The 26716-nt window shown below is 42.0% G+C and overlaps 1 protein-coding gene across 1 annotated transcript in view; it reads right to left on the minus strand.

Annotated features, from left to right (window-relative positions):
* CFAP74 (cilia and flagella associated protein 74) overlaps positions 1 to 25344 on the minus strand; it is a 34546-nt gene extending 9202 nt beyond the window's left edge. Inside the window, exons 1-25 of the mRNA XM_031062509.1 lie at positions 25254 to 25344; positions 24781 to 24871; positions 24216 to 24362; positions 23934 to 24032; positions 22389 to 22493; positions 21118 to 21291; positions 20402 to 20512; positions 19118 to 19220; positions 18234 to 18391; positions 17529 to 17736; positions 16934 to 17116; positions 16104 to 16274; positions 15512 to 15630; positions 13751 to 13817; positions 13259 to 13348; positions 12966 to 13139; positions 12049 to 12196; positions 11034 to 11146; positions 10385 to 10507; positions 9158 to 9279; positions 6504 to 6632; positions 3582 to 3669; positions 3061 to 3234; positions 1775 to 1908; positions 912 to 1182 (exon numbers count right to left, since the gene is read on the minus strand). Of these exons, the coding sequence (XP_030918369.1) occupies positions 912 to 1182; positions 1775 to 1908; positions 3061 to 3234; positions 3582 to 3669; positions 6504 to 6632; positions 9158 to 9279; positions 10385 to 10507; positions 11034 to 11146; positions 12049 to 12196; positions 12966 to 13139; positions 13259 to 13348; positions 13751 to 13817; positions 15512 to 15630; positions 16104 to 16274; positions 16934 to 17116; positions 17529 to 17736; positions 18234 to 18391; positions 19118 to 19220; positions 20402 to 20512; positions 21118 to 21291; positions 22389 to 22493; positions 23934 to 24032; positions 24216 to 24362; positions 24781 to 24833 (3264 nt within the window). The 5' untranslated portion in view covers positions 24834 to 24871; positions 25254 to 25344. The remainder of the gene's footprint in view (positions 1 to 911; positions 1183 to 1774; positions 1909 to 3060; positions 3235 to 3581; positions 3670 to 6503; positions 6633 to 9157; positions 9280 to 10384; positions 10508 to 11033; positions 11147 to 12048; positions 12197 to 12965; positions 13140 to 13258; positions 13349 to 13750; positions 13818 to 15511; positions 15631 to 16103; positions 16275 to 16933; positions 17117 to 17528; positions 17737 to 18233; positions 18392 to 19117; positions 19221 to 20401; positions 20513 to 21117; positions 21292 to 22388; positions 22494 to 23933; positions 24033 to 24215; positions 24363 to 24780; positions 24872 to 25253) is intronic.
* Between the last annotated feature and the right edge of the window lie 1372 nt (positions 25345 to 26716).

Raw genomic sequence — 26716 nt, forward strand, 5'->3', positions numbered from 1 at the left:
CAGGCCAGGAGAAAGAATTTTATAGATAAGATACAATAAACAACCTTGAGAAGGAGAACTGAAGAGTTCTGACTCCTTCTTTGAGCACTGGGCTGGGAAAAGAGACTTTAACACATCTCGGGGTCACTGTGAGCAGCAGAGATCCTGAGAAGGAGTGATGAGGAGGAGTGATTCTCGGAAGGAGTGAGGGCACAGCTCAGCCCCCAGGCTCATGGGACACCTGCAGAGCTCAGCAGGAGCACACATAGTGCACACCCAGTTCACTTCTGCTCAGAGGGAGTCACAGCATCCTCAGGGTAAGGGCACTCACAGCTCTTTTGGATGTCCAGGATGTTGCAGTGGGCTGGGTTTACATGGGCAATATTGATATTTAAACATTCTCCACATAAATCACAATGACAACACTGGGGACAGAACGCTCCTGTCACAAACGTGTTTTATGAAAAATCCTTTTTTTAGAATTTTTTCTCCTGACAAGCTGAGAGGCCTCAGAAACAAAATGTAAACAATAATTATCTGCTGCTGTGGAATGCAACAGGTGCATCTTTGATTGGTCTCATGTGGTTGTTTTTAATTAATGGCCAATCACAGTCCAGCTGTCTTGGACTGTCTGGTCAGTATATATATAATAAAATAATAAATCAAGCCTTCTGAAACATGGAGTCAACATTCTCATCTCTTCCCTGGTCCTGGGACCCCTGGAAAATCTCCCACACACTCCCATGAGGCATTAGCCAGATTTGGTGCTTAACCCTCCTGTCTGATTTAAAACATTCTTTTAAACAATACAAAATATTCCAGCTATTCTAACAACAACTGATGTTTTGAGCTGTGTTTACATGTGACAGCCTTTGTAAGGATGCAGATGATCAAAGATTTGGCAGAACACCCAACATTTAAAGTGAATTTACCTGCCCAGGCAGCACAGTTCCCACAGAAGGTGTGATGGTCACAGGACAGTCCTGGGGCACGTGGAATTCAAAGGAAGTGGGGCCAACTGGGCTGCCAGTGCCAATCCTTGGGACACGGTGGGTGAGGGGGCTCCCATCCACGTGGGAATTGAGCACATCCAGAGTGGCTGAAGACACCGAGTTCAGGGCTGTAGCAGCAAACTGAACCAAGGAATGAGACAATTCAAGAGGTGGGTGGACTCCAACTGCTTTGCATGACAGCTTGAATTGTCTAAAAATAAACACATGATAAATTGTCTCAGCATAAAATAGTGTCTTAATCAGCCCGGAAAATAGGGAGCTAATCCTGTAGTCCCTATTTAAGCAGAATTTCAAGCTTGCAATGGGAATTTTGCCTAAAGATGAACAATAATACTATCTATTTTTAATGCACAATTGGCCAGAGTCCCTGCTTGAATTCTTCCTCTGTGAACTTCTGGAAATACATCCAGTCAAATCAAAGTTTATGCCATCATTATTGCAGTAGCAATGGCTTAAAGCATAGAGCATTTTTACAAAAAAGAATTCCTTCAGTAATTGTGCTGAAAAAGCAGCAGAGCTCTGCAGGTTGAGGGGCTGGAGCTTTGGTGTAGGACAAGGATAAACTTCAGGAGGGGTGGGAAAAGTCATCTCAGTGAAGGCAGATGTGAAAAGCAGGGATGAAACCAACAGGCACTGAGCAACTTCTGCAACTGAGAATTCCCACCTGCCTCAGGTGCTTATCCCAGCCTCACCTCCCCAGGGCAGGCAGGGATTCAATCTCTGAGCAGGGTGAGCAGTGAAATTCAGATTGTAGCTTCCCTGCTGTCCATCCATGAACACACCTGTTGATCTCTGTCCTGCAGGTGAGCTCAAAGCTGTACTCTTTTGCCTTGGTGGCTTTAAAGATTATGTCCAGTGTCAGGCTTTCCAGGGGAAGAATAATTCCAAATCCATCGTTGGGTTGAACTTCAACAAACTTCAAAATGGCAGGATAAGAAATTATTAATTAAATTATCAGTTTACTAATAAATTAAGATAATATTGGCAAGATTTAAAAAAAAAGTTATTAAATGTGGAACTGTCAGGAAAAGAGAAACCTTCCAGGGAGAAGTTTTTGTCTGAGTCAGTGCCCAGAGTCTGAGGGGCAGATTTCTCATCCCAAAGTAACTCAAAAGGCATTTGATCCATTAACTCAGATTTCTGGAGAAACCCTTCCCCAGCTCCTTCCCATCTGTGGAAATCACCTTGCAATGTTTATTTACTCTTCATAGAAAACTGAATGAAATCCCAGCAGTTGCCCCAAGCCTCTGAGAGCTGATTCCTGTCTGAGGCAGGGGCAGGAGCAGTTCCACACCCACAGCTGTGCAGTGCTTTGTGCTTGAGCTGAAGATGATTCTAGAAAGTCTCCCCAGCACACTTCAAGCTCCTCAGGAAACACATCCTGGGTAGTAAAGCTTTCCTGAAGCTGAACTTAACAATTTCTTCTAGCTACTCCTTGATTTTAATCCCCAAACCAGCTGAGAACACGACAATGCCCAGTTAACTGCCAGTTTCCTCCAGCTCTGATGCCAACGTGCCCAACCTTGCACACTGTGATCGCCTCACCCTGCTCTATGGAGCTGGAAGAAGAAATTTTCTCCAAAAAAATATTCAGGAGACTCAGCCCACATGAACCCAGCAGCTCCTGTGATTAAATTTGTGCTTCCACATCAATTTCCAACCACTCAGAAAGTGCCCAGGCATGGCTTGGGATGGTTCCAAGGAGCATTTCAAAAGGAAGCCTTTGGGCATTTGGTGCAAAGTGGGCACATTCCACAGCCACAGCCCCAAGCCAGTTTTATTTAGGGGTAGAAGTGTCCCAGGTGTTCTTTTAGGAGATCTCTTGGTGTAAAAACCCAGGAATTCTGATAGGAAAAGGTGAGGAACAGGAAAATCTCCTCCCAGGGGTTTGCACTGTGTGGCAAATGCAGAGGGAGATTCACACACTCCAGGACAGAACTCCAGCAGCAGGATTCCCATGGGGCTGCAGGAACCAGTCATGATTTATTTACACTCACACTGAACACGTTCCCATGACACTGAAATCTATTTTGACAGCAGAGGGGGTGTGTGTGGGATAAGTCCATACCTCTGGCAGTCCCACAAATCCAAACTCCTGTGGCAAGATGGATTTGTTTGTTAGGGTGACATTTGCCTGCACAGCTTCATAGATCGTGCAGTACCCAAAGCTGATCTGTGCTGGGCTGATTTCCAAATCAGAAGTAGTAACAATGGCATGGACAGTAAAATTAACTTTTATAGCCTGAAACAAATGCAAGAGAACTGGATAAAAACCTCCATCTGTGGGTTGTGAGGACAGGATTTAAATGAAATGTCATCCAAAAGGAAAAGTGCAAGAAAAAGTTACTCTGTTCCTTGACAGTAACATGAGATCAGCACTGAGGAGAAAGGATTAAACTTCTGTATTGCAAATATGAGACAAGAAAAAACGATCAAATCTGTATCAGCACTTCAAGCATCTTTAACTATTATCACAGAGCCTCAATTAGTAAAGAACTAATCTAAAATTAGGAATCATTAAGTGAAAATTCACTAAAATAATTTACATAAATTGTCAGTCTGGTAATCAGCATCACAAAAATCCCTGACCTTGTCCATGATCAGGATTGTCACTGGGGCCTCCAGGATTCCTGTCTCTGCATTGAAATAACTCCCTGCATCTTCAGGAAGGGACTGCCTGAAAACCCAAAAGTACAGATCCAGTCAGTGCCATGAAAACATTCTGACTATGTTCTCACTAAGGGGAATAATGAACTTGGATGGATTATTTATGAACAGAAATAAAAACAAACTGAATCCTGTTACTTAAGGTCTGAAAGTTTTATTATTCACAGCTTTTAGTCTTCATTTAATTGTCCTCAAATTGGAGGATTCACCAATCAAGTATCAACTCCAGTTCTTCACTGAAGGGAATTCTCATTAAAATTCTGCTTGTACAATAAATTCAAATACTAGAGAAAATGGAAAAAGAATGGTGGAAGAAAATGCCAATCAAAAACTAGTGACCTGTGAAGTCACCTCCTGACCAGGGGAAAGAAGATGCAGTCAGGTCAAGAATATTCTGGATTTGTCCCAGATTTCCTTCAGCCTGGCACCCCCAGGCAATGCTCTGAGCAGGAGGGCATGGGCTGCAAGGCACTGATGTCAGAATGATTGACCTTGTACAGTTATATTGGATTTTTTTTTGTTTGTTTTTAAAGACAGGATTTTGGACACACACAGGATTTTAAGGGCGGTCACAGAGGTCAGCATCCATTTATCATTTTTTTTTAAATGCTATCCAGTCAATTAAAATTCTGAAAAATTAAAAGCTTACACTCTAATCAGAATATAAACCATGTGCATCTTTGCTGCAGCCCCAGCACACCACCAACCCAGCCAAGGCAGTGGCTCCCTCTGAGGTTAACGATCAGCCTGGGGCAGAACCACTTTGTACCCCAAAGCAGAGATATAAAATGAACAAACCTGGAGCCCAGCAGTGCCTGATCACCAACCAGCCTCAGAATTGATAAGGAATATGCAGGTTTTCTGTAGGTGAAGCATCTTGCTGTCACGAGCTCCATTCCAGAGCTTCAAGCCAAGACAATACAAACCTGGAGCATTTTTAGCTCTGCTGCTCTATTTATATCTCAGAGCACCAGAGTGAGCTGCTTCCTCTTCTTGGGTCTCCACAGTGCTCATGTTCTACTACTACTCATGGAATTGCCTGCAACTCTTTAATGTATTGTTAAAGAATAAAAATAACACCCACTCAGTCACCATGGTGATCCAAAATCTTGCTGTTATTTTGCAATAAGGGTGATGTTCAAAGATGTTGGGAAGTTCTTTACACATAGAACTGAGGTTAAGTGCAAGGGAGGATGGAGAATAAGCTTTTACTTTGTCACAGGACATCTGAATAGCAGAAGAAATTAATCTATTTCATAATAATCCAGATAGGGAATAAAATACTTATAATTGTATGGACACAGGGATGGACTCTAAATTAGCTGCTGTACCTTGGGGAAAAGGTCCTGGAATCCTTCAGAAAGTTCTATGAAAATGGCACAATTAAAGAGAAACACAAAAGACAAATCAAATTTAGATTGCCAGGACCAGTTCCAAGTGCAGGGAACTACGGGATGAGTTGTTTGGGAATTCTGAAAGGCAGCAGAGTAGAGAACTTGCCTTCAACTGAACAGGAACTGTTCAAGCTCCCAGGAGCTGGGTTTGGGAACACCTGCCCAGGAATGTCTGTGTGCACAGAACACTCAGGAGAACTTCCCAAGCCTTCAGGCAGCTCCTGCTCCCTCAGCACTGCTGACTGGGGGCTTCTTTTCCCTCTGTGTCACTTGTACCACAGCTGCTCTATTAATAGAGCTCCTAATGGCAGCTCACTGCCAGCCCTGACGGAAATGTGTCACTGGCTCAGTGCTTCCCTCAGCTCCCAGCACTCCCCCTGCATCGGGTCTTTAAATCATCTCTACCCTCAAACAGCCAGATACTTCTTTCGTGTGTCAGAAATGCCTTAATCTCATCAAATCTCCTTTCTGAAGCTTCCCCATTTTTAAAGGAAGATTAAGGTTCTAAATCCAAGCTCTGTCTCCATCCCCTCAGAGAGGGAACGGTGCCTCGCAGCAGCTGAGGTTCAGGAACTGGGATGTGTCACCATGTTACTGTTGTAATCTGATGGGATTTGAGATGCTGCAAGAACTGTAAATACTTTCAGTTCTTTGAATACAAACCTGGTGACAATTTTGCAGTCAGGATAGAATCCAGAGGTGCTGAGCACATCTGTGAGAATCCAAACACACATCCACAGGACTAAGAACCCACATCAAAGAAGCAGCAGCTTGGCAGCAAGAGTCAAAGCCAAAGACACTGAATTCCATATGTCATTAATTATTTTTTGAAAAGAAATCTCCTGCTAAATTCTTTAGGATGGCAATGATGAGGTAAATAAAATGAACAGCGGCCGATGGGAGCTCTGGTATTTAAATTTTTAGAAACTGGAATTGTTTCCTATCACTGAGCTATGTTTGTATTTGTAGATGTTTCATAAAATGGAGAGACAAAACTTGCTGTGATAAAGCTTTTAGCATCAGATGTTACATAAAACACCATGTGAAATTCATTCAATACCTTCATCATTTGGAGAAAAATGTACCTGGGGAGGAGAGATATGGACAGGAAGCCCAACCACTCTCACCTTAATTAGCAAGCACAGGAGTTCTTGTCCAGAAATTATTCAATCAGTGATCCATGAAGCAGCCACCTGCCTCTATAACCTCCCTCCTGGACAGGAATAGCTGCCCACAGAACGGAGCACATTGCCTCACAGCCCTGGCAGCCAAGCTCATTTCCTCCTGGAGCATCTGGCAGCTTCCAGGGGGACGGGGCGAGGGGAGAGCAGCCCTGCACTGCAGCAGCACTGAGAGCTCCAGCCTGGACAGCAGGAGGGAGCAACAACCCTGCTCAGCTTTTCCACTGCCACTGGCTGAAATCCTGAAAGATTGGATTAATGTTGGTTACCTGGGTAGGAACTTGAGCTGTGCACTGAAGGATGACTGAGCCTGGATGTAGCCTGTTTTTGGAAGCAGCTCCATGTGCTTGCTCAATTCTCTGCACACCTCAAACTTCAAACGCAGCGTGGTTGTTGCTCTGCAAACACATCAGAGGTGCTCAGGTGCCTTTGAGGCCACTTCAGTGACTGTGGAGTCTGAGCCCTCCTGCCCCCACCCCTGCATTGTAATCAGAACGATCCCGAGCTTCCTTTGAAAATGATGGGCATGGAAAAGTGCCACAGCAAGCTCACACAGTTGTGTTCTCTTTTAAGTACAGAAAACAAGACTTGGAAGTTCTGTAACAAACCCAGCTGTAGCAAACAGTCCTCACACTGATCCAAAGAGAACTGTCAGAGCTCAGCACAGCTCAGCCAGGTCAGGGGCAGTCAGAGCCAAGCTATTGTGGAATATCAGCTGATTATTTGTCCTAACATACACTGGCTCTGTCAGGATCAATAGGATGACTGAACCTTGGTGATTTCCTTAAGCAGATGTGACCTGTCCTCCACCAGCAGAGATTCTGCAGGGCTGGAAGTCACAGCATGGCTGAGCTGGTCCTGCCCGCTCCTCTGCTAAATCTTGGGATCAATTTGCCCTGGGAATGGCACATTGGAAGCCAGGAATCCTCTGCCTGTCTACTGAATTCTGGCCCTATCATAGCACAGCAACAGCCATGGACCATCCCCTGCTTTGGAATTTTATGCCTAAGTGCAAAATTGCCGAGCAATTTACAAATATTTCAGCTTGTCATTCTCCTTCCCCTGGACTGGTTTCCAAGCTGTCAGGCCAGATGGTCTCCTCTAAATCAACAGCTACAGCAAGTGGGGCTGGGAGCCTGCAATGATTTCTGACTGTTGACAATCTAAGAGAATTATATACTACTTCATTAAATCAGTGCAGATTATAACCTGCTGAAGAAATTACTTTTTAAAATTATTTATATTGAACACAATTCTGATAAGACACTTTCACCCTTTATGCTGCTTATTTTTGCTGCCTGATTACCACAGTCTTCTTGACCAAGAAAAAACCCAAACAACTAAAACCCAGAACAAAACCAATATTAGCAATATTTTACATTCCGGTTCCAGAGGTATCTGACTCTCTTGGAAACTTTATCTTCCCCTTGTGCTACAGCCTACAAGGCACAGGCAGGCTCCAGGAGGAATCCTCCTCCTGACACACCAAGGGAAGTGGCAGGAGCTCTTGGAGGGAGAATCTGCTCAGGCCACAACAGAAGGATGAAATCAATCCACTTTTGTAGGATAAAAAGTTGACACACGGTATTCCTGCACATGAAATACACTGAATTTCAGCCCACCTGACTGTATAACAGACAATTTTTCCTAATTATGGAAATTGGGTGATAAATCAAAGCCTTGACTTGCCAAGGTGCTAAGGACAGGCTACTACATATTACGTGCTCTTAATTTAGTGAAACTTGGCAAAGGATCAGCAGGATTTTTCCCTCAGTTAAGAAGTTTTGCCCTAAGCAATTTGACAGCTTCTATCTTTGAGATCCCCTTGAACTCTTAAGTTTCATTAGGAGAGTTATTCTGCTTCTATACTTATAAGTTTTATCCCTGGGTTATCTAGACCAAGTAAAATCACTTACATAACAACTTGTGCTTGTCATATCTGTAAGCTGAATTTCTGAGATAACAGCTTTACTCATTTCTTTCCAACTGTGAAGAATCTCTGCAGTCTGTAATTCTGGTAAGAGGTTTAGAATGGATGCCTTCCATAGAACCAATCTCTCCCCCACCCTCCCACAAACCCACCCCAATCCTATTGAAATAGACTCTAAGAAATGCAAATTGTTAAAATAAGAATTCCATAGTGACTGCATTAGGTGGAGGGAAGACACCCAGCACCTGAAGACAACTAAATGTTCCCATAAGTACTTTTAATAGCAGGAAATCTCCAGAAGCCAAGGAGCTGGAATATTCCCTTTATATCACAGTGCAAACAGAACCAGTCCTCAGATGTGACTGACTTGGACTCTGAAACACTCAGATATGTTCCCCTGTCAATCACTGTCTGCTCACCCTCTGTGCAATCAGAGGGATCTGTCCTTCCAGTGGAGACCTTAATGGGCCAGGAAAAGCTGCTCTTTCCCCATTTTAGAGTGAATGCAAAAGGACTGACATGATTTATCCAGCATCCAGTCCCAGGTCTGGAAAGACTCTCACGAAATTGGCTTCCAGATCCTAAGTCCCCCCAGGACTTTAATTGAATGCAAAATAGCTGAGAAACAACAAAATAGTCCTACATCAAATTCCCTGGCTGAATCAGCCCAATGTGCTGATTAATTTTAGATACATTTATCTCTCTAAACATTTAGTGTGCAGATTCCACACGAGGAACCTGTGGATTTGCTGTTCCCTAGGGGCTTCCCAGCTCTCCCCAAGAACAGGAACAACACTGGGAATCTGGCAGGGGTGGGGAGGTGTGGAGCTACCTCACAGCTCAGTGTTGGGAGTCTGGTTTAGCAGGATGCCCAAATTTTCCAGAGCTCTGAGGGCTCAGAGAATGTGCCCCTGCAGTGCCAGGGCCAGGGGCAGTGCCAGGGGCACCCAGGACAGCTCACCCACAGTGCCAGGGGCACCCAGGACAGCTCACCTGCTGCGCACCTCCACGCTGTCCTGGTACAGCCGCCCGTACAGGCAGATCTTGAGGTCCACGTTGGGCTGGGGCACCCAGATGGGCACATCCACAGAAACTCCAATGGCACTGAAGCTCAGCTGGCAGGGCAGCAATGGCAGGGGATTAGTTCTGTCAGTCTCACATTCTTACAGACTTCCAGCAAGGATTTCTGGAGCTATAAATTCAGCTGAGTAAAATATTTTATTATTTGTAGTGCAACAGGTTCTTTAATGAGGCAGACCTAGGAAAATCATTTGCAAAGTAAACCCAAGATGTTACAGTGCCCCAGCAGAAAGACACAATTATACTTTGGGTTGAATTCCTTGACAGGGAACATGAAACAAGAGCATCTGCCCATGACATTGAGAAGAATTATTTAAAGTGCCTTTAGCTGAAGTGGATGGGCCCCAGTCCAGGCTCCCCTGGGGCTGCAGCTCATCCAGGCAGCATAGAAATGCAGGGATTGAAGCACAGAAATGCAGGGATTGCAGCACAGACATGCAGGAGAGGCAGCACAGACATGCAGGGAAGGCAGCAGAGAAATGCAGGGATTGCAGCACAGAAATGCAGGGATTGCAGCACAGGGCTGTACTCCCTGCAGTGCCCGGGCCTGGCACCAGGGCCCACAGAGCTCAGCCCTGCAAAGCTGAGCCTGCAGGAGAAGGTGACCACAGAGCCTCCCAGGATCTGCAGCTCCTTCTGCAGCCCGAGGGACAGCCAAGACTGGCTGCTGAGCTGCTGGGAAGTTTGTCTTTAATTTTTGGCAAGCTTCTGTGAACTGTTCCAAGCAGAATTTGGCTCCCAATAAAATTTAGAATCACAATATGCTGAAGTGGTAACTAAAGTTGTCATCTCTTCCAGCTTTCACACATCAGCTTCACTACTGCCTGCTAAATAATTCCAATTCTGATAGATCAGAAAGAAAATAAACTAGGTGGGTTGGGAATAAGGAAGAATACTTCCACATTTGTTTCCAGGACATGAGATGTTTTCCAATAGGATGTCTGATAAAATGGGAATATCAGAATTATTTGCATAGAAATTAAGAGAATTAGCAGGTTTAATAAACATCCTGCATCAGAAATAAGAGCTATGACTTACAAAGCTACCTCCCATAAAACCACCTAATACATCATTCTTGAGAAGAGCACAAATGAGAAGATTTTAAACTATTTCACATGTGTTTTGAAGCAGGTCACTCACTGGTTTGCAGTCTGGGTTGTCAAACAGGATCACAAACTCTGCCCTCACATCCCCAGGAACAGCTGGGACAAACAGCACTGGGATTTTCACTGAGCTGAAGGGTCCAATCTCACCCTCAGTCACCTGAGCAACAACAGTGAAACTCTAGAAATTGCATTGAAATAAAGAGGCTGTACATCACTGTACACACACTCCACTACACCTGGTTTGTAACTAAACTGAACTCACTGTGCACAGGAAAAATCAGAATCAGAACAATAATATGGCTCAAATCTGACATTTCCAGAAATTCTTCCTGCCCCTTCTTGTCTGTTGTCACCAGACTTTGTTTAACCACAGAACCTTATAGCAGAAAAAAAGAATTAATTGTGCCAAATGTGAATTGCCACAAAAAGTTTTATGTTAAAAGGTTTTAACCTTTTTTAGAACAAATGGTTAAACCTTTTTTCTCTATAGATCAAACCTTTTGTCCCAATAGATCAAAAGAAAGGGGGAAAGTGTGCTGTGATTTCATTTTAGGAATTAACTGTGATACAGTGATCTCCAGTGGTTTGGAATGACTATGAACTTGAGCATTTCTCCCAGAGCAATTTATTTGATGTAGGCTCAGCCTAGTGAAATCTTGTCTGGATCTCAGGACATTCATTACCTTTCCAAGCATAATTTCAACTGGTATTTCTTCAGGAGACACTTTCATTAAATTATCAGCATTGTCTGTGTCCACATCTGATCTGGTATTTAATTCTCCTTGACCAAGTTGTTCTGGGGAAAGAAACAAACACAAAACAAAATAAAATGCTGGGTGTGTCCATCAAAACCAACATCCAACAAAGCACAAGTACATTAATTTGAGTCAATATGGCAAATCCAGGCATGTATAGCCATGATGGGAAAATCGGAATGTCTGGAAGGAAATATTTCTTTGGCCATCCAGCTTTAGTCTAGTTTGGAATTCTACCTGAGCCTTCCACTGAGTAACAACATGAATGGTTCAAAAATATAGACTGAGCTGGAAGTGGGGATGGCCTTCAAGAGCAATTTCAGTGGGATAAAGGAATGCAGCCAGAAGGACCTGCAAAAACCACCCACAACCATTCCATGGAACTTTCAGCTTCCTGAAATTGGAATCAGTATTGGGGAGAAATATTAAAGAACATAGATAAGAAGCAAATTAAGAAAGTCTTTCTTCTACAAGACTGGATTTTATTAAGCACATAGTAAACATTAGGAATGAGATGGAAAATGTCTGAGGAGGTTCATCTTTCTGCTTCCTTGTTCCTAGAATTACAGACTATAAAAATAAACCTGTCATGTGGATTGCTATTCTGAGAAGTGGGGATTCAGTTGCTGAGACAGGGATGATGTTAACAATTTTGCAATTTCTGAAGCTGGTTGGGTTCTGTGTTCTTCTGAGTCTGAATTGTGATCACTAATGAGCAGTGAGGTTCTCTGCTGCTTTTGATATAATGGTGTCAAGACATTATTTTTAGTCATTTTCTGTGAGGCAGCACACAAAGAAATATAACATTACTCCTGCAGTGATGAACTACTTCATTTACTGAGTAACTTTGCAAACTGAACTGCTCAGTTCTTTGCAGGAGATTACAGGTGGCTAAAGCTTGGCCTGGGCAAGCGCAGGGCTGTGTTCCAAAGCATCACCTCACCTGTGGCACTGCTTCTCCTGGGCTCCTGGGCTGCACAGGGGGTCACCCCCTCCCTGGGCTCAGCACAGCTCTGGTTTGGATCCCCAGCTGCCACAGGGTCTGCGCTGCCTTCATCTTCCTCCTCAGGGTCACTGAGATGTTCAGTGATCTATTGGGAAACACAGAGAGGGATTTTCTGTCATGGCTGCTCCTCTGCCTTGCACCAGGCTCCAGTTCTACCCAGCAAAAGTTTCATGCAAATCAGATTTGTGTTTTCTTGCAACAGTTCCATGTTATAAATGGAGAAATGTGTTGCGCTTTCCAAGAACTGCACATTCTACAAGACCTTTATCAATGAGCAGATTGAATTTTTTTGCTGGCTGCCCCACACAGGTAAATAATGGAACAGGAGCAGTGCAGTGTAGTGCCAGTTACTTTACAATTAACAAAACCAACATTTTTCTAGTGGAAACCCAGGCAGTTTTATGTCAAAACTAAGTCTGGTGAAACCAGCCCTCTCTTTATCACACCCCTCACTTGATTGCTAGTTTTGCAGCAGTTCACATGTTTCTGCCTTCCACGAGTTGAGATTTTTAATGACTCTGTCAGAATCTCCTCTTTTAACTGAAGTATTTTCTCCTAATTGTCATGAATGTGGAGAAAATAGGAATCGTGACATAAATTACTAAAATACTTTTAAAAAATCAGCATTGCTGGTTTCCCCATGCCTCACGAGATAATTGCTTTTACCTTCCAATATTTGGGTCTAACAGATCATATTTATACAAACCCAAATGTACTAAAGGTTGGACCAGATGATCTCCCTGTCCTTTCTGACCTGAGCTGCTTTGTGACTCTGCACAAAGACTGCACAAACTCCACCACATTTTCCAAAGCAGAACATTTCTATTCCTTTAGGGAAGTGCTTTTGAACCCACCACTATTGCAGGAGGAGCTTTTACTGTTGCTCTGAGGGTACTTGTGGCACCTGCTGACGTCCGAACTCTGAATCTGGCTCCCAAAGCCCCGCTGTTTGTCAGGCTGATGGGCCGTGAAATTGTCTCTCCCACCACAAGGCTGCCAAAGTCAATGAGCTCCTTATCCAGAGCCAGCTGTGAGAAAATAAACCATTAATTACCACTGGCCTACATAGCACTAATGTCAATTAAGCGAGCATCAGCTTTTTATAATAATAATTATATTATCCACATGCTTAAAAGAAGTCTCTTACCATGCAGGTTTTGACTGTGCATTTCAGTGGAACAGAAAAAGAACCTGTCTGGGCCATAAACATGACTGCTCCTTCCAGCCCTTTATTTATCTAGAAAACAAAACAGAAAAAAACCCTAAGTAATTTCAGAAGATTTAGCCTGATGAAAAATATTTTCACTCATTCTTTGAGTACCATATTAAAATGTATCTTTACTGATTCCATGTTTTCACTTTAAAACAGTCTTTGTGACAGCTTGGTTAACTTGAGCTGGGCAAGATTATAAATATTTGGAAACTTGCTCTCATTTGGAGGCATTTTTCCAAACATGCCCTCAGAATTTGCCTTATGACAATTTATCAGAGCTTGAATATGCACACAGCTGTCCATGTGCAACAGTATCTCTTCTAAAAATGTGGGGTTTTTTTCTTGTTAACAGTTAAGAAATTCAATTAATGATGGTTTTAATCAGACTAGTGGCCTATACTAGGACTCTCCTCACTGTGCACTTACCATTGGCTTAAATGTTACCAGGAATTCACAGGACATCCCAGAAGACATTTTGCCAGGTGGGTCAAAACTATGGAGATAATTAACATAAAACTCCAAATTAAAGCTGTGGATGGAACACCCAGCTCCTGCTCTGGTAACAATGGCAGATTGCTTTTTTTTTCCCCCCTCACTTGGACTAATTATTAGAAAAGTCAGAATGAGTGACAGATTAATGAAAGGCTCCAGAACCCTGCTGCAACTGGGAAACAACAAAGGCTGATTCTTTATTAAGGTTTTATTCAGAAAGACTCAAAGTGCTTTTAAAAGGCAAGACAGGGACTGCAGCCAAGGAGGTGAAGCTGAAGCTCAAAATCAGCAAGAAGAGGTGGAACTGCCCAGTCAGACAATTAGGAAGCAACTTCTCCCACTATCCATTTTAATGTTGCTCTGTAACATCTCCCCTGTCCAAACACAAAATGAAGAGGAAAAACTCAAGGAGGGAGCTGCAGATGATTAGAGAATGTGCTGCTTGTTGCCAGCTGTATCAAAATTATCTTGAATAGAATCTGCCACTCATTTCATGGTCTGTGTGAGGCAGGGAAAATGCCCATCAGAAGACAAGACATCTCACAGCTGCACTGTAAATGAAATTATTGAGGCACTCCTGGAGCCTGGCAGAGGAGCCAGAGGAGATAAGGAAGTGTTGTCAGCCATGGGAGCCCCTAAGCCAAGTGAGACATGAACACACTCACCCTTCACAGCTCTATCAAAACAAAATTAAACCCAAACCAAAGCAAAATGAAACTTTTTCAGAAAGGGAAACAGTTCAGAATTCAGGAGCTTAAAATGTGGACAGGGAATAAGCACCTGCATACTTCTGAACAGATCCTGGCAGTTTCTCCTGAGGACCTTAAGGAATGGTTCTTTATTTCAAATGTTACCTTGATAAAATAGTTCTGATTTAGAGCACAAAGCGTCAGACACAGAAACCCACACAGAACCACTCTGCTAAGGAGAGGCTCCATGGGGTGCAATACTGCTCATTTTAAGCACTGGAATAAAGCTTTTATCAGCAAATCCAGTGCTGTCACTGATAACAGCTCTCAAGTGTTTGTAAATACCTGTGCACTGATTTCGAGGACAGTGACACCATGACAATGCAGATGTGCTGGGTATTTTCAAAATACTTGGCAAAACTATTTTGTAACAAAAAATTTATGTCTGGTTCTACCTGAGATAAGCTTTATAGAGTGTAGGATCAGTGTCCACAGGTCTGTGCTCTGCTGATCAAATTATTAATAACATGAAAATGGACAATAAAATCTTAAGATTGCTTTGTGGATATCTCCTTTTGTTTATTTATAAACAGTGAGATAAAAATTATCAATATAGTTAAACTGAGATTAATTTGCAATCTCTCAACCAGACCCAGTGCTTCATTACATAACCTGGCAGTAGGATTACAGGAATAGATTGATGGGAAAGACCACAGGATTGCAATTTAAGTGTTCTTTGCTCTGGGATTGATTTCCTTTATTTCATCAGTTTTTTCTCTTCCTTTTCTGTTGAATTAAACTCTATTTATCTCAAACCAGAAGTTTGACTTTTCCCCCCCCTCCATTTCTCTCCCCCATCCCACTGAGGAGGGAGTGAGGAGCTGCTCTGTGGAGTTTCTCTGCCTGCAGGGTTAACCCATGACAAGCAGAAATTTCAATTGCTGCAGAATTGAGTTCCAGCTCTTGTGGTACAAAGGTAAAACAAGTCTGCAGTGAATTTACTTACTGAACACTGATGAAGTCCTTGAGACATTCACTGATTCCCACCAGCTTGCAGTAATTAACAGTGTAGGATGCATTTGTCAAAATTATCTTCTTTTTGTAGATTTGACCAACATCAAAATCCTTGGAATGCCAAACATACCAGGTGAGTGTCAGAGACATGATGTCACATTCATGGTCTAAGTGAGTTATTAACAGTTCTGTTAACTAACTGAAATTTACCTGCATGGGAGTCACCACTTCTTTAAGGACATTATTTTACAGTAATAATGTGTTTACAAACAATATACAAGTATCAGTCATGCTGCCCTTCAAAAAACACACAACACAATCTAACAGGAGATTTCATCATCTGCTCACCTTTCTGACAGTATTTCAACTCCCCTAAGAAAAGGAAGTATTTTAAAGTTTGTACAGTAAAAATAAGTAATTTATTTAATCTATCACTTAACAAAGAGATTGTGAGAGAAAAAGGCAAGAGCTGTTTCAAATTTCACTACAGACTTATTAAAGGCTGCAACAGATTTCTGATGAAGACCTTGGGATATACCTCCAGCAGATTCCTCTCTACAATTCCATACAGAATGGCCACCGACCTTGAAATGAATGCAGCTGGGTTTGCTGTGGAAAGCACAGCCCTTATGTTCCTGAGCAGGCACAGTTTGCTTGTGAAGAATTCCAGTTTGGAGTTTCTCCATTTTTTTCTTAGCCATTTGTGTCCTTATTGCCCTGACAGCCAACTGTGTTGTAACTTCTGCTTTGGGCACCTAAAAAGGAACATGCAGAAAAGGCACCAGATCTGTGTGTGACCATAAAATCTGCAGCTCCAGTAGAAAAATCTGCAAAAGGAACCTTCCAGCACCTGGCCAGCCTTTGTCTGGCTCTCTCCAGTCAAACTCAGCATCCCAACCTCAACATGAAGAATTTAATGGATTCTCAGCTGTCTGTTCTGCAGTTTCTCATCACCCAACACTACAAAATCATGTTTTTCATGGCAGAATTAGCTTTTCTGCACTTTAAGGGTTTTATTTTCTTCTCAGCTTATTAAACATTGAGAAAAAAAAATCATCTGACTTCACTGCAATGTTTCAGTTATGGTCCAGTGCTTCTCCATGCAAGTCTAGGAATATGTACTGACATGATTTCTTTTTGATGGATTCTGAAGTTTTTTTAAATTCAAAGAAGTAAACATAATGTGATTTATGTCTTCACAGATTTCTGAACTAAACCTAAAGCACTGTTTTCTCTTTGAGAGAACAAACTCCTCCAGAACAGTGTCAAACAGCAATGACTGATGATATTCTCACATCTGAATTTCTGCATCTCTGTAATAACATAATGTCTGCATTTTAACTGCAAAACACACAATTATTGGTTTCAAGCAAGGTTCTTTTCTGTTTCTAACAGGAGATATCACAACATTTACCTTGCGCAAGTCAAATTCCAGATTCCAAAGTCCTGGGAACTCAGGTACCAGGAGGGTCTTGTCCTTCTCTGTGTTCTCATCACCACTTTCCTGGAGCACATCCCAGCGTCTGTTCTCAGAACTCTCTCCTTGGGGAGCAGTTCCCTCCCCAGCCAAGGAACAAACTAATGGAGGGCACCATGGCTTTGGTGAAAGAACACAAGGTTTGAAGATACAATTAAAAATTACAGTTACTTCAACAGTTACCAATTTCTGAGGAGATCTTTTAACACAAAAATTACAGGTGGTTGGCTTTTTGGCCTCTTGGCCTTTGGCTCAGAGACCAAAGCTGCCAACTTAGGCCAATCCCCTCCTAAAACACTGAATACAAACAAAATTTTACATTAAAAGTCACTATATTTCCTTCAAGAAAAAGGAAAAGGAAACTTACAGATATTAAGAGATCTGATGAGGACATTATACTCTCCACTTGTTCTCTACTGTCTCATGTTTGGTTGTAGCCTGTGCTATTTTTAAACAGAATTCAATAACCTGCACATTTAACAAAACAAAACAAGACAATCTAAAGAGAGTTGATTCCTATGCTTTTGATTACCGGTGATATTTCTCCATCTGCATGTTTGCAGGTCTCCTCACTTTGCCAGGCTTTCCTACTCTGCAGTAGAGGATCCTCAAGTTTACCATGAGCCTTAATTGCCTTAGTAGGGGACTGACTTTTTCTGTGCTTGTGAGTAGCAGCTCTTTCTTGTAAAATTCGAGACACAATCTCCATTTTCCTCGACTTCTGCTGTTCTCTAAAAGCTCTGTAATCCAAAGTTGTAAGAAATATTAACCCAACCATGGTTGTTTAACAATAATATTAACTACAACCCAGTTCCCTTGGAGTCCTTTAGCTAAATAGCAAGTTGGGTTCAGTGGTAATTTGTGCCAAGACACCAAGTGATTCAGAGGCTGTTTATACATTTTTGCAGACTAAATATACTCAGTTACAGTGTTTTAGAAGGCTGATACAGACTTTCACAGTGTTCAGGGGAGGAAGAAGGACAGTTACTTCAGGTTTCCAGTTTGGGGTCACTGAACTCCCCTCCTGGAGGAGTCGATCACGGAACACCCACAGGGCTCTGGAGCTCTGAGCACCCCTGAGGCAGAGTTCAGGGCACCAGGAACAGACTGTGCAAATGTCACACACAGAGTGGGAGAGGGAGTTCACCCCCTCCAGGCACCATCAGAGGTGTTCTGCCTTCAGGACCTGACTGAGCTCCAGGGAGCAGGTACAGTTTGATATGGATATGCTACTCTCTCTTTCCTTTTTTCGTGCTCTTGCTGTCGTTTATGGAGAAAAATTTCCCTGACAACATTGCCTCCTTCTGCTTGGATGGCCTCTCTCATTTTCATCTCCTCCTTCTTTGCCTCCAAGGCCTTTGCTTTGCTCAAAATCTGGAGAGTTTGGAGCCTTTCCTATGAGAGTCACCCAAACCAGTTATATATTTGATTCACATATTAAAGAATATAAAACAGAGGATCTAATGCTGCTCCCCCTATCCAAGCATCCATTTGTGGTGGATGTCTCTGAAGCAGAAGGTATCATCTGTAATATTCTCTGTAGCCATGGGGTGCTGAGATTCAGAAAGCTCTGACTAGGTCCAGGCTACTTCTCTACCCTTCCAGCCTGCCCCTGGAATGCTGCTCAGTGAAGGAATATGAAAAGATAACAGTTCTAAACAAATCAGGTTTAAATTAAGATCATTCCCTCATATCCTACAGAACATAAATAGAAGAGCAAAGCAGCATAGCTCAGAAATTCCTAATTTATACTATTTAAATTCTCAAATAACTGTTTTTCTTCCATATGTTTTCTCCATGTGGAATATTTCTGCATTGGGATCCAAATAACTGGAAATCCTTCTGGCTGAACTTCCAGAGAACTTTTTTTAGTATGCATTATTTCCCAGAGAGTTCCCCTCCCAGAACAACTAGACTGTTGACAGAATAAACTGCATCAGCAGAATGTCAAAACCTGCCCACACAGATCCCTGCAATGGTTAAATTCTCCTCAGTTTCAAAGGGTTTGGTCAGTGATGTGATCAAAAACCACCACACAGCTCTGCAAAGAAAACTGAGCATTAGAAGCCAGCAGTCCCCCAAGGCAGTGACTTCATTGCCATCCCAGCCCAGCAGCAGTACCCTGTTGGAAGTGATGCTGGTTTTCAGGGAAAGCACAGCTTGGATCCTTCTCTCCATATGCTCCTGAGCTTTTGCTTCTTCCTTTGCATTTTTTTCATGAATTCTGTAAGCAAAGTAAAATCTTTCAGGCTCTCATCCTGGAAAGCTCTTGGTAATAGAATGTCTGAGCTGACAAGGAGTAATTGCCAGCAGGCACTGCTGCTGTGCAGCCCTGCTTGGTGGGCACTGGCTGTGGGCACAGGGGAACAGCTGCAGCCTCCTGCAAACATGGCACTGCTCAAACTCCAAGTGCCAACAGGTTTTCAAATATTTTGCTCAACAACTTTAATTTTTTTTTAAATTTTGGATATGAAGAATGTGTTTCATGTTATGACATATGACTGGCTGCTAAAATAAAGAATTCAGGTGTTGCTCATATAAGCAGTATCTAAACCTTATGTGGCAAACTTTTACAAGCCAAGCAAATGTACCCATACTAAAAATAAACCCTGAAAACTCTACAAGTTGGAAATATGTGGGCAGGAATCAAACCTGGGAATATTCCAGTAAATATAATGGGAAAGCAGAAAAATAATTGATTGATATGTTTGATATATTTGTCAAGAAAAAAAATCTATTTGATTTTGTTTTTCTTAATTATGATCAGTTTGTACACACCATCTAATAAAAATAAAACAGCATAGAAACAGTACAATTATTTCAATCATTTTACAATTAAGTCCTATTATTTATATATTAGGATATATTTACATATATGTAAAAATAAGTAACGAATGTTTTGTTTCTTCAGCAGCAAAATAATTCAACACCAGAGTAATAACATAAACATCAACCTAGGAAAGAATATCTAATTTAAAATCAACCAGAGCTGCAGCACAAAGAAATGGCCCATGAATCCATTGATGCTTTTTTACCACATTTCTGAGGGGACATAGAATGGCACAGGGCAGGTTTCAAACCTGGATTTTAGCTGTACTACTTCAGTTAATGACACATATATACATAAAATGCTTCAAATCATCATCAATGCCTCCAAGGTCAGAGCCCTCATGACAGAGACTCCAGGGAATGTGGAGGCCATGCTAGAACACTGAGTGGATTTTCTTCTTTCCACATCCTTTTTGCTCTGTGAGATCTCAATGCCTCACCACACTGTACCTAGCACGAGATTTCCAGGTGAAACAGAAGACACAACTTACAGAAACATTACATTATTTTTCAAAGACTGGAGGATGAAGTCTTACCCAGCAGAGAATGCACAACAGGAAAGGAGTGAAGCCCCACCTTGCCATGCTTTGCCTCAGGAAGCAGACTGCTTTCTCATGGTTCCTTTTGGCATCCTCGAGGAGTTTTTTATTTCTTTCTTCACGTTCTCTCTGGGCTTCCTTCTCTCTTCTGCAAAACACAGGCAAACCAACAGTTGCAGCAGGACTAAGGAAAATTAGATTCCAACACAATGAGACCTCAGGGTGGGGTTGGGGAGTTTATTAATATGTGCTGAAATGAGGACATTTGTCCACTCTCCACATTCCCCACATTATAGACAAAGTGATAAACTTCACAAAAGCCACAGACTGACACACTTCTGCTCTGCTTTTAGAGAGCACTTTTGTGCTTTTTGGTGTCTGCTTCTGCTCCAGGAAATCTCAATGGACTTCACCATAAGCCCAGAAGGTCCTGAAGGCCAACAGCCCTGCAGACACATGCAGTTAGTCTGACCCAATAAACCTCATTTCCTATGATAAAACCTCCTGCATTTGTAGCTTTTTTCATTTTCATTACGTTTATTCCCATAGATCAGAAATCTTTACTTGCATAACTGCAAGGCCATGGCCAATTCTTATTTTAATTCCATTTCCTCATCAAATATGCCTGAAGCACACCCAGCTAAGACACACAGTAGCAGCAGTATCTGAACCAGCTAATCTCAGCACCTGCAGCAGAGAACTGGCTGAAAATAAAACAAGAAAGGCAGCAGGCTCTGACTTTGAGGCTCTTACTTCTCTCGAGTCCGACGTGTTCCTTCTGCTTGCAGGGCTGTTATTTTTTCTTTCCAAATCCTCACTTCTCTCTCCTCCTGGTACTGCGTCTGTAGCTCCTCCTCATCTTTTTGAAGTTGTTCACGGAGGATGTCGTGTTTTTCCTGTTCAGTTTCTATCTGCCACAGTTCAACCCTTTAAAAAAAGTGTGAATTGTTTTCACTGGAATACTGATATTCTTTCACTTTAAGGTGATAAATTGAGTAGGGAAGGCTCTATGGGGAAAATAAACATGTAACCATGTTTTCTTTTATTATTTAAAAACATATTTTGAATCAAACCCTTTTACTGACACAGACTAAGGCTCATATCTAATACCATATCCCTTTCAAAGACATCAAAAATATTGGTCAAAAAAGGTAAAAAAATAAACCTCAAGTTTGTATTTCTCCCATTTACCTAGAAGAAAATATAAAAATCAAGAAAAATTCTAAAAATAGTTTTTCCTTCAACAACAAATAACTTCAGCGACAGGCCACAGCTTTTATTCTTCTGTGCTTTGCTGAAGGAACCAGATATGATAGAGCTGAGTACATTAATCTGTTCTGTGTATTGCTAATCACACAATAAACAAGTCAAGCATTTTAAAGCTATTACACAACACTGCAGCAGAACACACTGTATCCTGGTTAACCACTTGGCTAATCACAGCTAGAAGCTCGTGCCTTTGTTCCTCCTTTGATGTACCTGTGGTACCAAAATATAAACACACTCACCTGTTGCCTCCTGCAAAAGACAGTTTTATTCTGTCTGATATAAAGAAGTAATTTATTATGTGTGAACAATCAATTACAAGCAGCAATATTAGCTTGGCATAAAAATACACAGTACTGCTACAATGTCTCCATCATGCTCATTTTCTATCTTTTCCTTTATGCCCTATAAAACCACTAAGAGGCATAAATTACAAGTATTTATGCTCATGCACAGACAGATTTACTTTAGTCCATCTTATTTTACATTTCAAATGAGACCTGTTTAGGTCACAATTTATGCACCTCTCATAATAAAATCAAAACTTTATTTACATGTGCAAAGCTAACTTGGGTTTTGAGCCACATCATCCAACTTCATAAGGGATGAACCAAGCAGGTTAAAAGTTGCTCTGGATTGATGTAATTCAGTATTTACAAGCAATTTCTCTATTGACTAACTTTTGAATCCATCCAAGAGCATATGAAGAAGGTAATAAAGATTGATTCCCTGCACACTTTCTTCATCCCCTCACTTACAAGTTTTGTTTTAGTGTCAGAGCAAGTCTCAGCTCCAGCTCCTTCTCTCTCTCCAGCTCCGTGCACAGGCGGCTGCTCACGGCCTGCAGGCGGGACACGGCTGCACTGCACACGTTAGAGAGAACCCATCAGGAAGAAATGTGAACAGAGCCCCCCTTGCAAGATCAGCAAGAACAAAGCTCAGCTCTAAGGCTCAGATTTATTTATCAGAATCCCAGCAATTTATGCAGCCTTTTGTTTAATCTTCTAAGTGTCCATTCTTGAGGCAGAGCTTTCTTTAAACTCTTACACACTGGTCGAAAGGAACAGACGAGAATTTCAAAAGCACTGACCCGCGCTTAATGCAACTATTCACTTCTCCAACTGATAAAAGTAGTATTATTTATGAAGATAAGCGTAGGTGAACCTAGAGAACCTAGACTGAGTTTGCTTTTAAAATGGTACTACAATATTCCATACACTTAGCCTACAACTGCAGCATTCCCACACAGTTATTTTCCTTCTCTCCCCAAGAGAGCTAGCAGACAGTGTGCTACAGGATCCACAGACAGTGGCCTGACTATACTCAACATAAACTCCCATCCTCTAAATGAAAATTGGGTCTTCTACCTGCAGCAGCTCCTCTAAATTCAACATTTCTCTATTGGCATTGGCAGTGCTAATGGCAGCCAGGATTTGCATTATTGCTAAAACACAAAGACTTTGAACTTCAGAAGCCAGAAATCTATCAAGCCTTCTCACTCCACTAGTCACTTGCTAAATGTAAGAGATTGGGAGAACTGCTATTTTTTCCATATCTAGACCTCTCCACGTGACCCATCATAAGGATAAACACTACACTGCTTTTCTGTCTTTGCTGGGATTTGTTACTGTCTCTGAAATCCCACTTGCACCACCTCAGGAGGCTCATTTGCATCAGCTCATCAGTTTTGTTTAAGCAGCTCTGCCATTCTGGCAGTTAACCTGCCTTCCTCTCTCTCATTCATCGCTGCTCTAACCTGGAGATTAACACAGGTTAGAAATGCAGCTGCGAAGTTTGTTCACAAGCCTCTGGCTCCTGGTACACAAGCCACCCACTGCTTTCTATTTAAACCAAATGTGAAGAGTACAGTAAATTGCCTCCCACTTGATAGCACAAGTGTTTCAGAGCAACTCCTGTATGCAGAGCTACTCCTGAAAGGCGTTCCTGCATTCCAGAACAACACAAGAAAAGAATGGCACACGTATGTGTGCATTTATAAAAATATATATGCACACATATATAGAAATCCTGACTGAATAATCACCAGAAACAAGGCCATGACCTCCAGGAGTGTCACAGCACCTTGATTCATCAGACTGAATAGAAGATTGACATGATTGACAGCAGTGGGCTAGGCTGGTTTAGTACCTGTTGTTACATTTTAAAATATGTATTTAAAAAAATGCCTCTTTCCTACCCATTCCCAAGTTTCCACCTCTTCCTGCTCTTATCTCATTAATTACACACAGATGAAGATAGTGGATGCCTGTAATCCTTGGTATCCAGAAATACTCTCTACCTACACATTGCCAGCCTCCTCCTCTCTCTCTATTTCCATGTCTACATGATCCAGCTGCTTTGCCAGCATCTTGCTCCGCAGCCGACAGGCACTCAGCGTGTCACTGCAAGAAACAAACACATCATTTATGTCTTGTAGGTTCTTTTCTCAGTGAAACTCTTCTTTTTGGGGTTAAGATTCACAGCCAGGATTCCTGTCAGATACATAACAGTATTTATGATGGACACAGTATCTCAGTGTTTGCTGGGGATTTGTGCTGATGGATTATGGTTGTTTAAACACTAACCTGTTTTTTTGGACCATCAGTTTCTTTTCCCTGGCCATGTCATCGAGCAATTGGAGGCTTCTCAGTGAGGTTGATATGCGAATTTTGTCTGCAGACTTCAGAGGCTGAATGTTACCAATGTTGCCCAAAGAGTGCTCTGAGCTTTGCCTTTGACTTGGAACACACAACCAACAAAGAAACAATGTGAAACTGAAGTTTGTCTGACATCCTTACATCCCTGCTTTCTGTTTAATTCTAGCAGAACTGTTACAAATAAGACCATTATAAATAATGAAGAACATGAACACAAACAGCACAGGAAGTTTGCATGCATAGACTTAAGCCAGGATTTTCAGTATTGGATATCTAATGTTGAACATTCATACCCTCATTTAAAGCACTAATGATGTGTGTTTGTTTTAAAATGCCTGGGGCTCCTTTGATCCCACCTTGGCTTTGCAATTTTAGCATTCCTGAACAATAGTTTACAATTTAACAGGAACATTTTAAACCAGTTTAAGCCATGTCATACAAGTCACTCAGTACCACTGAGGAAATTCTGTCTGAACTGGAACAAGGTATTTACATGCTAGAATCAGACTGGTCTCCAGCATCTTCAAAAGTGTCCTTGTTTTCCATCTTGCCACCAACATCCAGCTCTTCTTCAAGCTCATATTCTAGCAGATATTGAAACAACAGCTTAATAAAGAGACTTTGAATTTTAAAATGCAAAGCTTTCTATATTTGCTGTCAAGTTACAGTGTGGAGAATCAGACATGACATTTTATAGCATTACTGCAGTGTATATTAAAAAATTCATATGGCAAAACACACAGGACTATGACACACCTGCAAATGAACAGCAGAATGTTCTCTGCCTTCATGTGGAAGTGTCACCAAGAATCCCATTTACGTGGGAAGTCCCAGACAAGAACAGGGAGGGGGACAAGGGAGGATAATGTATTGTCAGGTTCTGGCCAATGATCTAACATGTTTATCTTACATTAAGTTAACATTAATGTCAGTTTTTTGTGAGTTATCAAAACAATTCATTTTCACCTTCCCAGTGTTCTTCCAAGTCAAAGAGCTGGTCAGCTGCATCTTCTTTTTCTTCCTCTTCTTCCTCTTCTCTTTCTTCTTCCTCTTCTTCTTGTTCTTCTTCCTCTTCTTCTCTTTTTTCTTCCTCTTCTTCCTCTTCTTGTTCTTCTTCATCTTCTTCTCTTTTTTCTTCCTCTTCTTCCTCTTCTTGTTCTTCTTCCTCTTCTTCTCTTTCTTTTTCCTCCTCTTCTTCTCCTTCTTCCTCTTCTTGTCTTTCTTTTTCTTCCTCTTCTTGCCTTTCTTTTTCTTCTTTTCCTCTTTCTTCTTCCTCTTCTTCTCTTTCTTTGCTTTCCTCTTCTTCTTCTTCCTCTTCTTGTCTTTCTTCTTCCTCCTCTAGAAACACTAGAGGAGATATTTCCTGTTCTCCCTCACTAAAACTGATCTCACGATCTTCCATGTTGACAGTTCTTTCCAAATGACCAGGCTGAATAAAAAGAAGAACATGTTTTCCACATCAAATATCCAACAACTTGCAATAGTGGTGACTGTCTCAGGAGGTGAATTCACAGCATTCAGTACACACTTAATGCACTTGAAATAACAGGATACAATCACATACCTCTGTACTAGTTGCACACTTTGAGTATCAACTATAATAAATCTCTTAGTGAAAAGCAAGGACTCTACCTTTTTCTTTCTTCTAACAATCAGCTCAGTAATAAAACAAACCTTCTGAATGTATTTTATCCACTTACACCATGATTTTACCTCAGATTATTTGGGCACAGCTCCAACAAACATTATTTGTTCTTGAGTCTTGTGGAGTTCTCCAATGCAAAGCAAACTGTTCCCAAATGTTGTTACAATTTATTAGAATTCAGTAAATTCTGCATGTCATCTAGAATGAGTTATTACCACATGGTTGAGCATTTCACATCTTACCCACAGAAAGACTTGGACATATGATTAATTTTAAAGAAGGTGGCTCAGCTTTGAGTGCATTTATGCAAATCCTTCTGCAGAACTCAAGAATAATCAACAACAAAAGAGCATCTATTTTCTCCAGTTAAGGAGCAGAGAAAACAAACCCCAGGATTTGAAGTATGGAGGAATGAGTAAATGATAGAAACCACCTTAAAGCCAAATAGGATTCCTACGCTGGGCTACTGATTTAGGGATGTTGGTGGCACTAAGAAGTGGCACAAACACCAAACGCAGCCAATGCAGCAGCGGCCCCAACGCCTTCAGCCAGACCCCGGCGTTGTGAGGTTGTGCGGCTCCAATGCCCAAAGAACAAAGTTTGGGGTAAATTAGGCCGAGATGCACAGCACAGGCCCGAGCCCTCCCACAGGACACCCCGGGGCAGTCTCGGTGTTCCCGGCGCTGTCCCCTCACGGCGCTGTCCCCTCGCGGCGCTGTCCCCTCAGGGCTCACCGCGCTCAGCCCCCGGCCCGAGTCCTCACGGCCCCGGGCCCGCGGCGCCA

The sequence above is a fragment of the Geospiza fortis genome, unplaced genomic scaffold (genome assembly GCF_000277835.1).
Source record: "Geospiza fortis unplaced genomic scaffold, GeoFor_1.0 scaffold37, whole genome shotgun sequence".
Lineage (NCBI taxonomy): Eukaryota > Metazoa > Chordata > Aves > Passeriformes > Thraupidae > Geospiza > Geospiza fortis.